The 12,500-nt window shown below is 38.8% G+C and overlaps 1 protein-coding gene across 1 annotated transcript in view; it reads left to right on the top strand.

The window, feature by feature from the left end:
• The window catches only part of LOC115225645 (deleted in lung and esophageal cancer protein 1-like), a 125,259-nt gene that overhangs the window by 77,493 nt on the left and 35,266 nt on the right, over nt 1-12,500 (top strand). Inside the window, exons 26-28 of the mRNA XM_036514506.1 lie at nt 966-1,102; nt 6,494-6,600; nt 10,604-10,674. Coding sequence (XP_036370399.1) covers nt 966-1,102; nt 6,494-6,600; nt 10,604-10,674 — 315 coding nt within the window. The remainder of the gene's footprint in view (nt 1-965; nt 1,103-6,493; nt 6,601-10,603; nt 10,675-12,500) is intronic.

Genomic DNA, 12,500 nt, shown 5'->3' with positions numbered 1-12,500 from the left:
TGGCACATAAAGAACACCATCTAAACATGGTCAATGCCAGTGCCCCCTAACTGGTTCCCGTGCCAGTGGCATGTAAAAAGCACTATCCGAATGCAATCAATGCCAGGCCCACCTGACTGGCCCCTGTGCTGGTGGCAAGTACAAATCATCCACTACACTCTCAGAGTGGTTGGCATTTGGAAGGGCATCCAGCTGTAGAAACATTGCCAGATCAGATTGGAGCCTGGTGCAGCCTCCTGGCTTCCCAGTCATCAGTTAGATCATTCAACCCATGGAAAGCAGATGTTAAATGATGATGATGATGATAATGATGATAACGATGATGATGATGATAATGATGATAACGATGATGATGATGATAATGATGATAACGATGATAACGATGATGATGATGATTAACCATAGTCCTCTCAGCTTTGAGATATCAATTTCAGTACCAAACTGTTCATTGTTCCTTATCTGTTTTGTCCAATTCTTAACTGATTCCACCAATCTTATTACTTGTTTCAGTCGTTTGACTGTGGTCATGCTGGGGCACCACGTTGAAGGGTTTTTGGTCAAACAAAATATCTACTAGGACTTATTTTGTTTTAAAGCCTAGTATTTATTCTATAAGTCTCTTTTGCTGAACCGCTAAGTTACAGGGATATAAACACACCAACACCGGTTGTCAAGTGGTAGTGAGGGACAAACACAAACACCTAGACATCCGCATGCGCGCACACACACACACACACACACACACACATACACACACACGGTGGGCTTCTTTCAGTTTCCATCTACCAAATCCACTCACAAGGCTTTGGTCAACCTGAGGCTATAGTAGAAGACACCTACCTACCCAAGGTGCAATGCAGTAGGATTGAACCCAGAACCATGTAATTAAGAAGCAAACTTCTTACCACACAGCCACACCTGTGCCTATATTTTTTTTATTCTTTCTTTTTTTTTTTTACTGCCAGATCCAACACAGATCAACGGAGCTGGTTTACTAATTGAGCCACTCAGTGGTAAGCTACCTGCACTCAGCTACGTCATCGTCAAGATCACCCTCATTTCAAGTATGTGGGGTAACTACAGAGACAACTTGCTCTGTAAGGTAAGACTTTAGTGGATTTGACCAGGTCAGGGGTTAAACATCGGCTTTGTGTAATATTTGACTCACCATGCATGTGGGGAAACATGGGTTTTATAGTGGCACCATGAGAATATGTCACTCAGGGCAGCTCTTGAGTTAGTCACCCCATCTCTTTGGACCCTCAGTACTATATAAGTTCATACAGCAGACCCCAAAACTATCACTGCCATGAAAGTGTCGCCTGGGAGTTGGAGGGGGATGGACTGCATCTCGCCAATTGCCTTACCACTAGCTATGCTAATTAGGTTTCATGGTTTAGCAGTTAACATGTAACAGAAAAAGTTTAGTGTAGCAGTTATTAAAATAATAAATGCCAGCCCCATTCAATTCAAAGTAATTGTTTTTAGCCTGTTCCAATCCATTATTAAACCTTAAATTCCTTTTTATACAACACCACATGGAACCGGATTGATCAGCCAGTCCTGAAATGCAGGATATCACGAGAATCATACTAACATTGTTTACATTCATTTTGGAGGCAGTGAGGAACTCTTTAATGCAAAGGAGTCAACTCTAACCCCACTTTTTGTATCACTCATTTTCATTCTGCTGCAGAATCATAACAAGACTAAGTTCTTGATTAGGAAAATTCTCAACAGAGTCCCACTCTATGGCACTTTAAGCAAGTGTTTTCTACTACAGTCCAAGGCTGACCAATGCCATATGAGTGAATCTGATTGACAGAAACTGAGAGAAACCCATATACATATATCTTGCCAGAGCAACAAACTGGCCTCTGTGCTGGTGGCACGTAAAAAGCACCATTCGGGCGTGATCGTTACCTGCGTCACCTTACTAGCACTTGTGCTGGTTGCATGTGAAAAAACATTTGAGTGAGGTCATTGCCAGTGCCGCTGGACTGGCTCCTGTGCAGGTGGCACATAAAAAGCACCATTTGAGCATGACCATTGCCAGACTGGTCCTTGTGCAGCCATCTGGTTCGCCAATCCTCAGTCAAATCGTCCAACCCATGCTAGCATGGAAAGTGGACGTTAAACGATGATGATGATGATGATGATATATATATATATATATACATAAGCAAAATCAGTAGAGGCTACAAAAGTGAGAGGGTACTGCCTAGCACTGCTTTTGCTAAAGATAAGAGTTAAACTAACTCAAAGCTACAAACACAGTGACTAACAAAGGGAGGTAAGTTCCCAGTGTACACAGCCGAATCGTGATTTTGTATTCTGATGTAGACCATCTTAATTAATCCTCATCAGCGGCTCTTAACGCCTTGGGTTAAACTCAACTACCTCTGTCAGTCTTATAAGAAAAACCATTGGAAACATGTTCTGATTTCCAAAATGGTAAAAGAGTAAACGACAAATTAAAAATGGTGGCTTATTAGCCTCTTTTAATTTTGCCTTTAGCTTCTAATTGCTAATAAGCCACCCTTTTTAATTTGTTATATATATATATATATATGTACATATATATTTCTTGATATTCTGTATACTCCTAATGAAATAACAATTAATTCTAAAATCTCTCTAAGTGGTGCAGCTTGTAACTACCAGAAAGTAATGTTTGTTGCCAATTCAACATGGCTGTTCTATACAGAATAATGTTACTACTATTTTTTTTAACCCCAGGAAGACACCTCCCCCAGCTGTTTAATGACACAATACCTGTGTCCGATATATTGTGAGCAAGAGAGTGAACCCCTACCATCTAGTGATTTGACAGAACCAGTAGACCATCCAGGTGTCAGGGTGTTTGCCCTTCCTCAGTACTGGACACCTGTCCGCTAGAGATGGCAGTCGTCCACCCTAACTTGCAATCTACAGAAAAACAAACAACATTCAGCTGATGATCTTGCAATAAGCAAAGTAGACAGGTGTCCGGTACTGAGGAAGGGCAAACACCTTGACATCTGGATGGTCCATTGGTTCTGTCAAATCACTAGACTAGGTAGGGGTTCACTCCCTTGCTCACAATATATCGGACACAGGTATTATGTCATTAAACAGCTGGAGAAGGTGTTCTCCTGGGGTTAAAAAATAGTATGGAACAACCTTACTCTTTTACTTGTTTCAGTCATTTGACTGTGGCCATGCTGGAGCTCTGCCTTTAGTTGAGCAAATCAACCCCAGGACTTACTCGTTGTAAGCCTAGTACTTATTCTATCAGTCTCTTTTTGCAGAACTGCTAAGTTACGGGGACATAAACACACCAGCATCAGTTGTTAGGGGGGCAAACACAGACACAACAAACACACACACACACACACACACACATATATATATATATATATATACACACATATATACGATGGGTTTCTTTCAGTTTCCGTCTACCAAATCTACTCACAAGGCTTTGGTCGGCCCAAGACTATAGTAGAAGACACTTGCCCAGGGTGCCATGCAGTGGAACTGAACCCAGAACCATGTAGTTCGTAAGTAAGCTACTTACCACACAGCCGCTCCTATGCCTTCAACCATGTTGAAATAATGAACACTGATTTGATTTTCTGGATTTCAACTGCATAAGGCTCTCTACATTACATCCCTGGATATTAGTTTATCATGTGGTCCACTAAAGGAGCTTTTTCTTTTGATTACCATTGGATTACATAAACCCATATATTGTACCTTAACCCTTTCGTTACCAACCCGGCTGAAACCGGCTCTGGCTCTTTAGTACAAATGTCTGGTTTTCAAAAGTTCTGAATTAAAACCTTCCACGAAACCTTAGTCACAATTTATGTCCCTAACTCTAGCTTAATGATAACGATGTTATTTTACTTAATTCTTTGTTATATTTAACATAATTGGAAGAAACACTGAGCATCTCAAAATAAATTCAGTAACGAAAGGGTTAAATGGTTCCGGGTTCAGTCCCACAGCGTGGTACCTTGGGCAAGTGTTTTCTACTATAGCATCAGGCTGACCAAAGCCTTGTGAGTGGATTTGGTAGACGGAAACTGAAAGAAGCCCACCGTGTGTGTGTGTGTGCATGTCTTTGTGTCTGTTTGTCTCCCCAACTCATCTCACCACTTGACAACCAGTGTTGGTGTTTACATCCTCATAACTTAGTGGTTTGGCAAAAAGAGACTGATAGAATAAGTACTAGGCTTTAAGAAATAAGTCCTGGGATTGATTTGTTCGACTAAAACCCTTCAAGGTGGTGCTCCATCATGGCCGCAGTCAAATGACTGCAGCATGTAAAAACGTAAAAGAATATTTATATATACATATTATGGAGATGTACTTGCATAGCAAGTGACTTGATCTGATATCATGCGCTGAAACAAAAACAATTGCACAGTGGATGGTGGTTTATAAGCCATTTAAGAAACACACAAAAAACCATTGGATTAACTTCCACATATAAATTCAATTTGTGTCAAAATATTTTTGTTGCTTTGAAACCACGACCTGTTTACTGACGAAATTTCATGCTGCATCTTCATATATATATACACAGACATAGGCGCAGGAGTGGCTGTGTGGTAAGTAGCTTGCTAACCAACCACATGGTTCCAGGTTCAGTCCCACTGCGTGGCATCTTGGGCAAGTGTCTTCTGCTATAGCCCTGGGCCGAGTGGATTTGGTAGACTGAAACTGAAAGAAGCCTGTCGTATATATGTATATATATGCATATATATATGTGTGTGTGTGTGTTTGTGTGTCTGTGTTTGTCCCCCTAGCATTGCTTGACAACCGATGCTGGTGTGTTTACGTCCCCGTCACTTAGCGGTTCGGCAAAAGAGACCGATAGAATAAGTACTAGGCTTACAAAGTATAAGTCCCGGGGTCGATTTGCTCGACTAAAGGCAGTGCTCCAGCATGGCCACAGTCACATGACAGGAACAAGTAAAAGAGTAAAAAGAGAGAAAGAGAGACATACAGGAAGTAAATAGACACCTTTCATTTTTCAAAATCTTTTATTTGATATTATTTGATTGAAGGTGAGGTCTTCTTCTAGCTGCTCGTCCATAATACTCAAACTTATGCAGATATTTAACACACGTTCTTGGACTACCTTCTAGCTGTTTTGCAATGCCAGAAGCCTTCGAACGGGGTTCGTTTACCACAATTGTCTTCAAACAGTGAAGCTTCCTTTCCGAGAGCCCAGGTCAGCTGGGACGAGAATCTGTTGATTCTTTTTCTTGGCTTTTGAATTGCACTATAATTCTATTAAAAGTAGCAAGAGGAATTTGGAGATTTTCAGCAATTTTTCCCTGGCTAAGACCAGCGTCAGATTGCCCAACAATACGACCTCTTTGAAAATCTGACAGTTGTGCTGAATATTTTGTGCAAGGCATGGTTACTCTTCGCAAATGTTTAATATAATGGCACCTGGAATGGAAAAGAATAATTACATTGTAAATTCTATACCGCTGAAAACATATTAAGATGCTTAGATCAGAAATTTTGACAATTAAAGATGTCTATTTACTTCCTACATGTCTGTGTGCATATATATATATATATATATATATATAGTCATCATCATCATCATTTTACATCTGTTTTTCATGCTGGCATGAGTTGGATGGCTTGACAGGAGCTGGCCAGCCACAGAGCTGCACCAGGCTCCAGTTGTCTGTTCTGGCCATGGTTTCTACAGCTGGATGCCCTTCCTAATACCAACCACTTTACAGAGTCTGCTGGGTGCTTTATACAAGGCACTGGCACAAATGCATTACATATGACACCAGCACAGCTACTTTACACGTGACACCTACACAGGTGCCTTTTGCCTGGCACAGGTACACATAAACGTGTGTGTGTGTGTGTGTGTGCTGTCTTATCGTGTGCTGGTTGTAAATGAGCGTCACTGTCATACAAGTGGTGTTGTTCACATTCTGTTTTCTGTGAAACATGTGAATGGCCATGGGGTAATATTAGAAACAGTTGAGGGTTGGGGACCGGAAGGGCATCTGGCCATATAAACACCATCCAGCCTATGCAAGCACGGAAAAGCGGACATTAACATAGTGATGATGAGATGATGATGATGATGTGTGTGCATGTGAGAGACACCTGTATTCTTACCAATCCACAAATTCATAGACACCCACCTGGTCAATCACCCCCTCTTAATCCATACATTAATCCATCCTGTCACCTATATATCTGTCCCCCTTTCTCCCTTCTCTCCTTCCTTTCCTCCCTCCCCATCCCCTTCCTTCCCCTCCCTCCTATATTCATTCTCTTACTGTTCAACCACCCATCCATCTTAATTCTGCAGTGTGATGGCTTTCATCTTTTACCTTCACTTATATTGCTTCATTATTCTGAGTCAGTTTTCTGTTTTTCTTTTCCTGCCCCTATTTCTTTCCGTGCTGTTTCTGTTGCTGCTGCTGTTATTACTATTGTTGTCCCTGTGCGGGCCAAGCAGACTGGGGACCTGGATGTTGTACGTCTACCTGTTGTGTTCAACATAGTGGGAAGTCCTCTCCGATTCTTGATAGTTGGCCCAGCATCAAACGAGGAACCGAAAATCCGGTATGTTGTTGATGTTGTTACTACTGCTGCTGTTTTGTTGTTGCTTTTGTTGTTATTGTTACCGATGTTGATGTTATTGTTATGGTTTTTTTATGTTATTGAGGAACCCAGGTTAGCTTTGATCAAGTACACCCCTCTCGTTTGCAAAAAGTGAGACAGCCCAACTAAGCATAGCTCACAGAACTATTTCCCCTATTATGCTAATTAACTGCTCACCATGTGCACTTGATTGGGTGGCATTAAGTCACACATGCTCTTCGAGCTCTAACTCACAGACATTTGCTGCCTCTTCTCTCTGTTTCTCTAGGTGCAGGCTTGGCTGTTCAATAAAACGTTACTTGGAAAACAGGTAAAAACAAAGGTTGGTGATAGAAGCAGCATCTGACCAGAGAACATTGTCCCAGTGTCTCTTCCAATCCCTACCAGCATGGAAAAAGTCTGTGCATATAAATATATATATATATATACCGGAGTAAACACATAAATGTAAAACAAGGTGGAAAAAAGAGTACTCAAATGCCAGTGGTAGAGTAATATATAAAGTATATATTATATATATATATATATATATATATATATATATATATATAATATATATATATATATATATACATGTGTGTGTGTTAAATAAGATAAGGTAACAAGGCCAAAGCAAGCTCTTATATCTCATCTCTGATGATGGAATATCTTTTATTTCCCTGAAACAGCTGTAAGACCACCATGCTATTTATAAATGCCATAGAAATACCACATTACCTTGGCCTTGTTATCTCATTTTATTTAACATATACACGCTCACACACGACCTGCCTTTGACTCATCACTCATGCTATTATTGAACCAGGAGCTTAACAAAGTCTTGCCATTGCACTTACATAGCCTTACCTACCTTTTGGGTCTTCTGGATACCAAAACCTCTCATATATATATATATATAATACAAAATGGGACAAGAATACAAAACATCCGGTGATACAAAAAGGGACAAGACATCCAGAAAGACGATACAAATAAACAAGGATGGGTCATTTGAAGCCTTTTATCTTCAGTCAAGAACCGGATCATCCTCACAATTTTGGCTGATATATAATATAAGGAAAATAGAGAGTTTGAACACAGTAAAAATCAGTGTATTTATATAATAGTTAGTTTCATATCGCCAATGTACATTTCAGGTTCTTATCTTCATTCATATTTTGCAATTAAGATTGCATTATGCATTTTGAAAGGTAAAAATCTCTTCAGGGCAAAAAATGACAAATATTCATTCGCATCCTAATGGATGGAGAATTGCTTACAGAATGAGATAGCAGCATGCTTTTATGTCTTCATGTTTGTCAGCATGTGTGTTGTTTGGATTCCTTTCTAAAAATAGCTTGAAGATAAACTACAACCACAGCTGACAATGGCTAGTTGTAGTTCTGGGGAACTAGGTCATACTACCATTCTCCTTAGATTGGTTTTATAAAGGCTGGCTACCACTCCTACCTCTACTCACTTGTGTAAAGAATAAAAAGATTCCCTTTTCTTATCATAGGGTCTCCATCTCAGCCTGTGAATGAATTCTGTAGTCTTTATCTTTTCTGTTAAGTCCTTCTTGAGCAAGTTATTTTACTACTTTGGTTTGCAATTGTTTCATCATAATGCAGAACAAACATTATATGATAATATATGGAACTATTGATTACTGTCCATGTGTCATTCAGGTTAATTCTAATATTACATGTTGAATAGGGTTCTTCAGAATTGCATATCACAGGTGCACACATACACAAAGGATGCATGCTCACAGATACCATCATCATCCTCATCATCACATTTTAATGCCCATTTTCTATGCTGGTGTAGTGGTTATATATAGTCAGTACAAGGTGTTGATGTGGTTGCGTGTATGTTATAACAATAGTTCATAAAGAGATGAAAGATTAAATTCAAGATCTATATATTTACTACATAAAAATATATTTAATTTACTGGTTGATGATGGTACATAGAATCAAAATGTAGAATCTAGTTGAATGAAGTAATCTATGCAAGAAAGTTCAGAGATAGGAAATGTAGAAATAACAGCTAAGTGGAGGTTTTCAGTCATGTGGCATAGAGAAATAGATGGACATAGCAATGACATGAATGGCTCTAAGTCTAATCAACTAAGAAATGAAGAGCTGGGTTGTTAGCAAGCTGTTTTTATTAATGGAAAGCTAGACATTCTAGAAACTTGCAAGAGAAATGCTAAACTTCTTGAATAATTAAGAATCACGTCTCATGATACAGATACTTTGAGAAACTTAGAAAAGGGAGGTTACTCTATAATCTTTCTTGCAAGGGAGATCATTCAATTATCTAGCTACCACTAAACTGGCATGGATTTTGACAGTTTGACAGGAACTGGCAAGGTCAGAGGTTGCACCAAGTTTCGTATTCTGTTTTGGTTTGGTCTCCACTGCTGGATCTCCTTCTTAACATCAACCACTCAACAGAGTGTCCCAAGTGCTTTTTACGTGGTGCCAACACCCAAACCAATGCCTTTTATGAGGCATCATGTTTTTAAGATCTCAATTTTGTTGTGGTGGGCAGGTCATACTCACACTTAAAGGAATGCTTCCCAATCACATGTTTCTGGGTTCAATCCTGCTGATGGTATTTTGGACAAATGTCTTCTACTATAGCCTCAGGCCAACCAAAGCCTTCTGAGTGGATGTGGTAAAAGGAAACTGAAAGAAGCCTGTCGTATAGATGTGTGTGTCTGTGTTTGTCCCCCACTGCTGCTTGACAACCAGTGCCGGTATGTTTATATCTGCATAATTTAGTGGTTCGGCATAAGAGACCAATAAAATAAGTTCCAGATTTTGAAAATATAATATACTGGGACTGATTCATTTGACTTAAAATTCTTCGAAGCAGTGCTCCAGCATGGCCATAGTCTGATGACTGAAACAATTAAAAGATAAAAGACATACACACAAAGATGCGCTGAAAAGTTCATTGGTTGATTGTGAAGGAGTGATGCTAGAGCTGTGAAACCTTGAATGCATTCATTTCAACCGTTCTTGTTAATAACTGTATTGTTTCTTTCCAGGTAAACTGACTTCTGACTGTTCAAAGATGATTTCAAAATATATAGTAACCATTTCTCTTGAAAATCAAGCAACTTTGGCATTGTGGTGTTACCAAGTACCTGCAAAAAAAAAAAACAGAGTTTAGTTAACAACAGCATTCATGCTGACATGCTCGTTATATTAGGGGACAATGCTCTGGCTTGATCAACAATGCAAAAAATGGGGTACTGAATCTAGGAAAGGAGAGTCTTACAGAAGACCCAAAGTCTGGACGTCCTGCTGTTGTCACCAATGAGCAAAAAACATTGATCATGCTCACCACTATATAGTAGCCACATCTCTTGAAAATCTCTTGTTTCTAACAACATTCATGCTGACATGCTTGTTATATTAGGGGACGATGCTCTATAAGCATATCCAGTGACAGAGTTGGGAATATTCTGCACAAGGAACTTGGCATGATGAAGGATTCTGCTTGGTGGGTGCCATGTCTTCTGACACCTATTTAAAAGTGTATCAGGCTGATCACATCATGGGAAAATCGGGCATTGTTTGAGGCAGGTCCAGCTGGTTCCCTTGAAAATTTCCCAACTCAGGATGTGGGTTGGGATCATTACTTTGAGCCAGAAACAAAGGGACAATCCATGCAGTGGAAACACCCCTCCTCAACTACTCCACCAAATAATGACTAAGGTCATTTCATCTGCAAGGAAGGTGATGGCACCTCTTGTTTTCGGGATGCAAAAGGCATTGTGTTTATTGACTATCTCCAAATGGGCCACACCACCACCACCACCACCACCACCACTACACTACTACTACTACTACTACTACTACTACTACTACTACTACTACTACTACTACTACTACTACTACTACCGCTACTACTACTACTACTCTCAGTTGTTGCTCATGCCAGGTTCGTTCTTCCTTTTCTCATTCAGGTTTGGTTTCTATATTGCTGGCATGAAACCTGTTTGCCGGAATGTCAAAATTTACAACAACAGTGTCTTTGGTGAGTAGCAGCGAGTGGGGTGAGGTGATGTCATTGTGTGTGTGTGTATGTGTATATATATATATATATAATAGTTATCGCCATACTAATATGGCATTCTTATAAAAATAAGAATAAAGCTGTCCGCTTATTAGCTCCATGAGGCCATCGCCTTAAGTTAGCTATTTGATACACAAACTGTATCCATATAACCTTCGAACAAGGGAGGTCAGTCGCTCCACACTACTTGATCGACAGCTACAGACGCGTTTTTCAATACCCCGAAACGCGTCTGTAGCTGTCGGTCAAGTAGTGTGGAGTGACTGACCTCCCTTGTTCGAAGGTTATATGGATACAGTTTGTGTATCAAATAGCTAACTTAAGGCGATGGCCTCATGGAGCTAATAAGCGGACAGCTTTATTCTTATTTTTATAAGAATGCCATATTAGTATGGCGATAACTATTATTTTCCGGGAACGCTGCCATTGTTCTCTTTTAGAGAGACTTAGTAATTTTAATATTTCTATTATATATATATATATATATGAAATAGTGTACATTTAAATACAAGAGAAAACTACCTTTAATAGGTAATTTTTACACACTAGAAAAAGCAGTCAAAACTACATTTTAAGAGCAATTTTCGAAGGGAATGAAAAATAAAAACTTTTACTTCGTTATTATTTACGGTCATACCTAGGTTTCGGATTATTTTAGCAAATAAAATAAATTATATATATATATATGCTAGCATTAAAGACCCGTCGTTGCCGGGTCATAGTGTATGCTAGTGCATGTATATATGTGTATATATATGTATACATATTACATGTACATCTATATATATACACATCTACACATAAAATGCAAAATACAAAGTTATATCTTGATATCGCTAGTGATAACAATACTCAAAATATATAACAGACTGGAATTGTTAGCTCTTCTTTTTTCTCTACATTGTATACTTTATAGACAATAGTCTTTTCTTTAATTTAATTTTTTATTATCCACCTGGACTATTCCATTTCTGCACACTAATTTTATTTCTAATTTATTCCCATTCATGTGAAACCACTTATTCAAGTTCAAGTCATTGTTGCAATTTTATACCAATTGCTATTTTTACTTTTATTATGTTATGATTATATTATACTTTAGTTTGATTTTAATTATTACTTACTACATATAATTCAATTGTTATTATTATCTCTAATTTTTATTGTTAAAGTGAAAGTATCTGACATAAAATAGAGAAATATTTTTGTTTCACTTTTAATACGTAATACTGAAATAGTGGAGAAGATATGTTATTGCTATGGGCCCGCTCTAGGCAAGAAGTTGAACATTGTTTTTGCCCATGAAACTACATGGACCCTAAGTAAGGCATGTGTAAAATTTGAATGAAATTGGTTGTGTAGTTCTCAAGTCTTAGGGAAACACACAGACAGACAGACAGACAGACACACACACACAGAGTCTCAGTTTTATATATATAAAGATATATATATATATATATATATATATATAATTATATATGTATGTGTATATTCAAATATGAATGAGAAGCAGTCCGAGGGAAATAAACAATATCGAACACACAGACACAAACTGTCAAAACACATACCTTGTGTCTGTGTGTTCAATATTGTCATCATCATCGTCATTGTTTAACTGCCATCTTCTACGCATGCATGGGTAGGACAGTTGAGAGGAGCCAGCCAGGTAGAAAATCTACCCCAGGCTACTGTGTCCATTTTGTCAGGGTTTGTACACCTGGATGCCCTTCCAAATGCCAACCACATTTGGAATGGATGCTTTTTATGTAGCACCAATATAAGTCACC

The sequence above is a fragment of the Octopus sinensis genome, linkage group LG28 (genome assembly GCF_006345805.1).
Source record: "Octopus sinensis linkage group LG28, ASM634580v1, whole genome shotgun sequence".
Taxonomy (NCBI): domain Eukaryota; kingdom Metazoa; phylum Mollusca; class Cephalopoda; order Octopoda; family Octopodidae; genus Octopus; species Octopus sinensis.
This window is presented reverse-complemented; position numbering and strand designations above follow the sequence as displayed.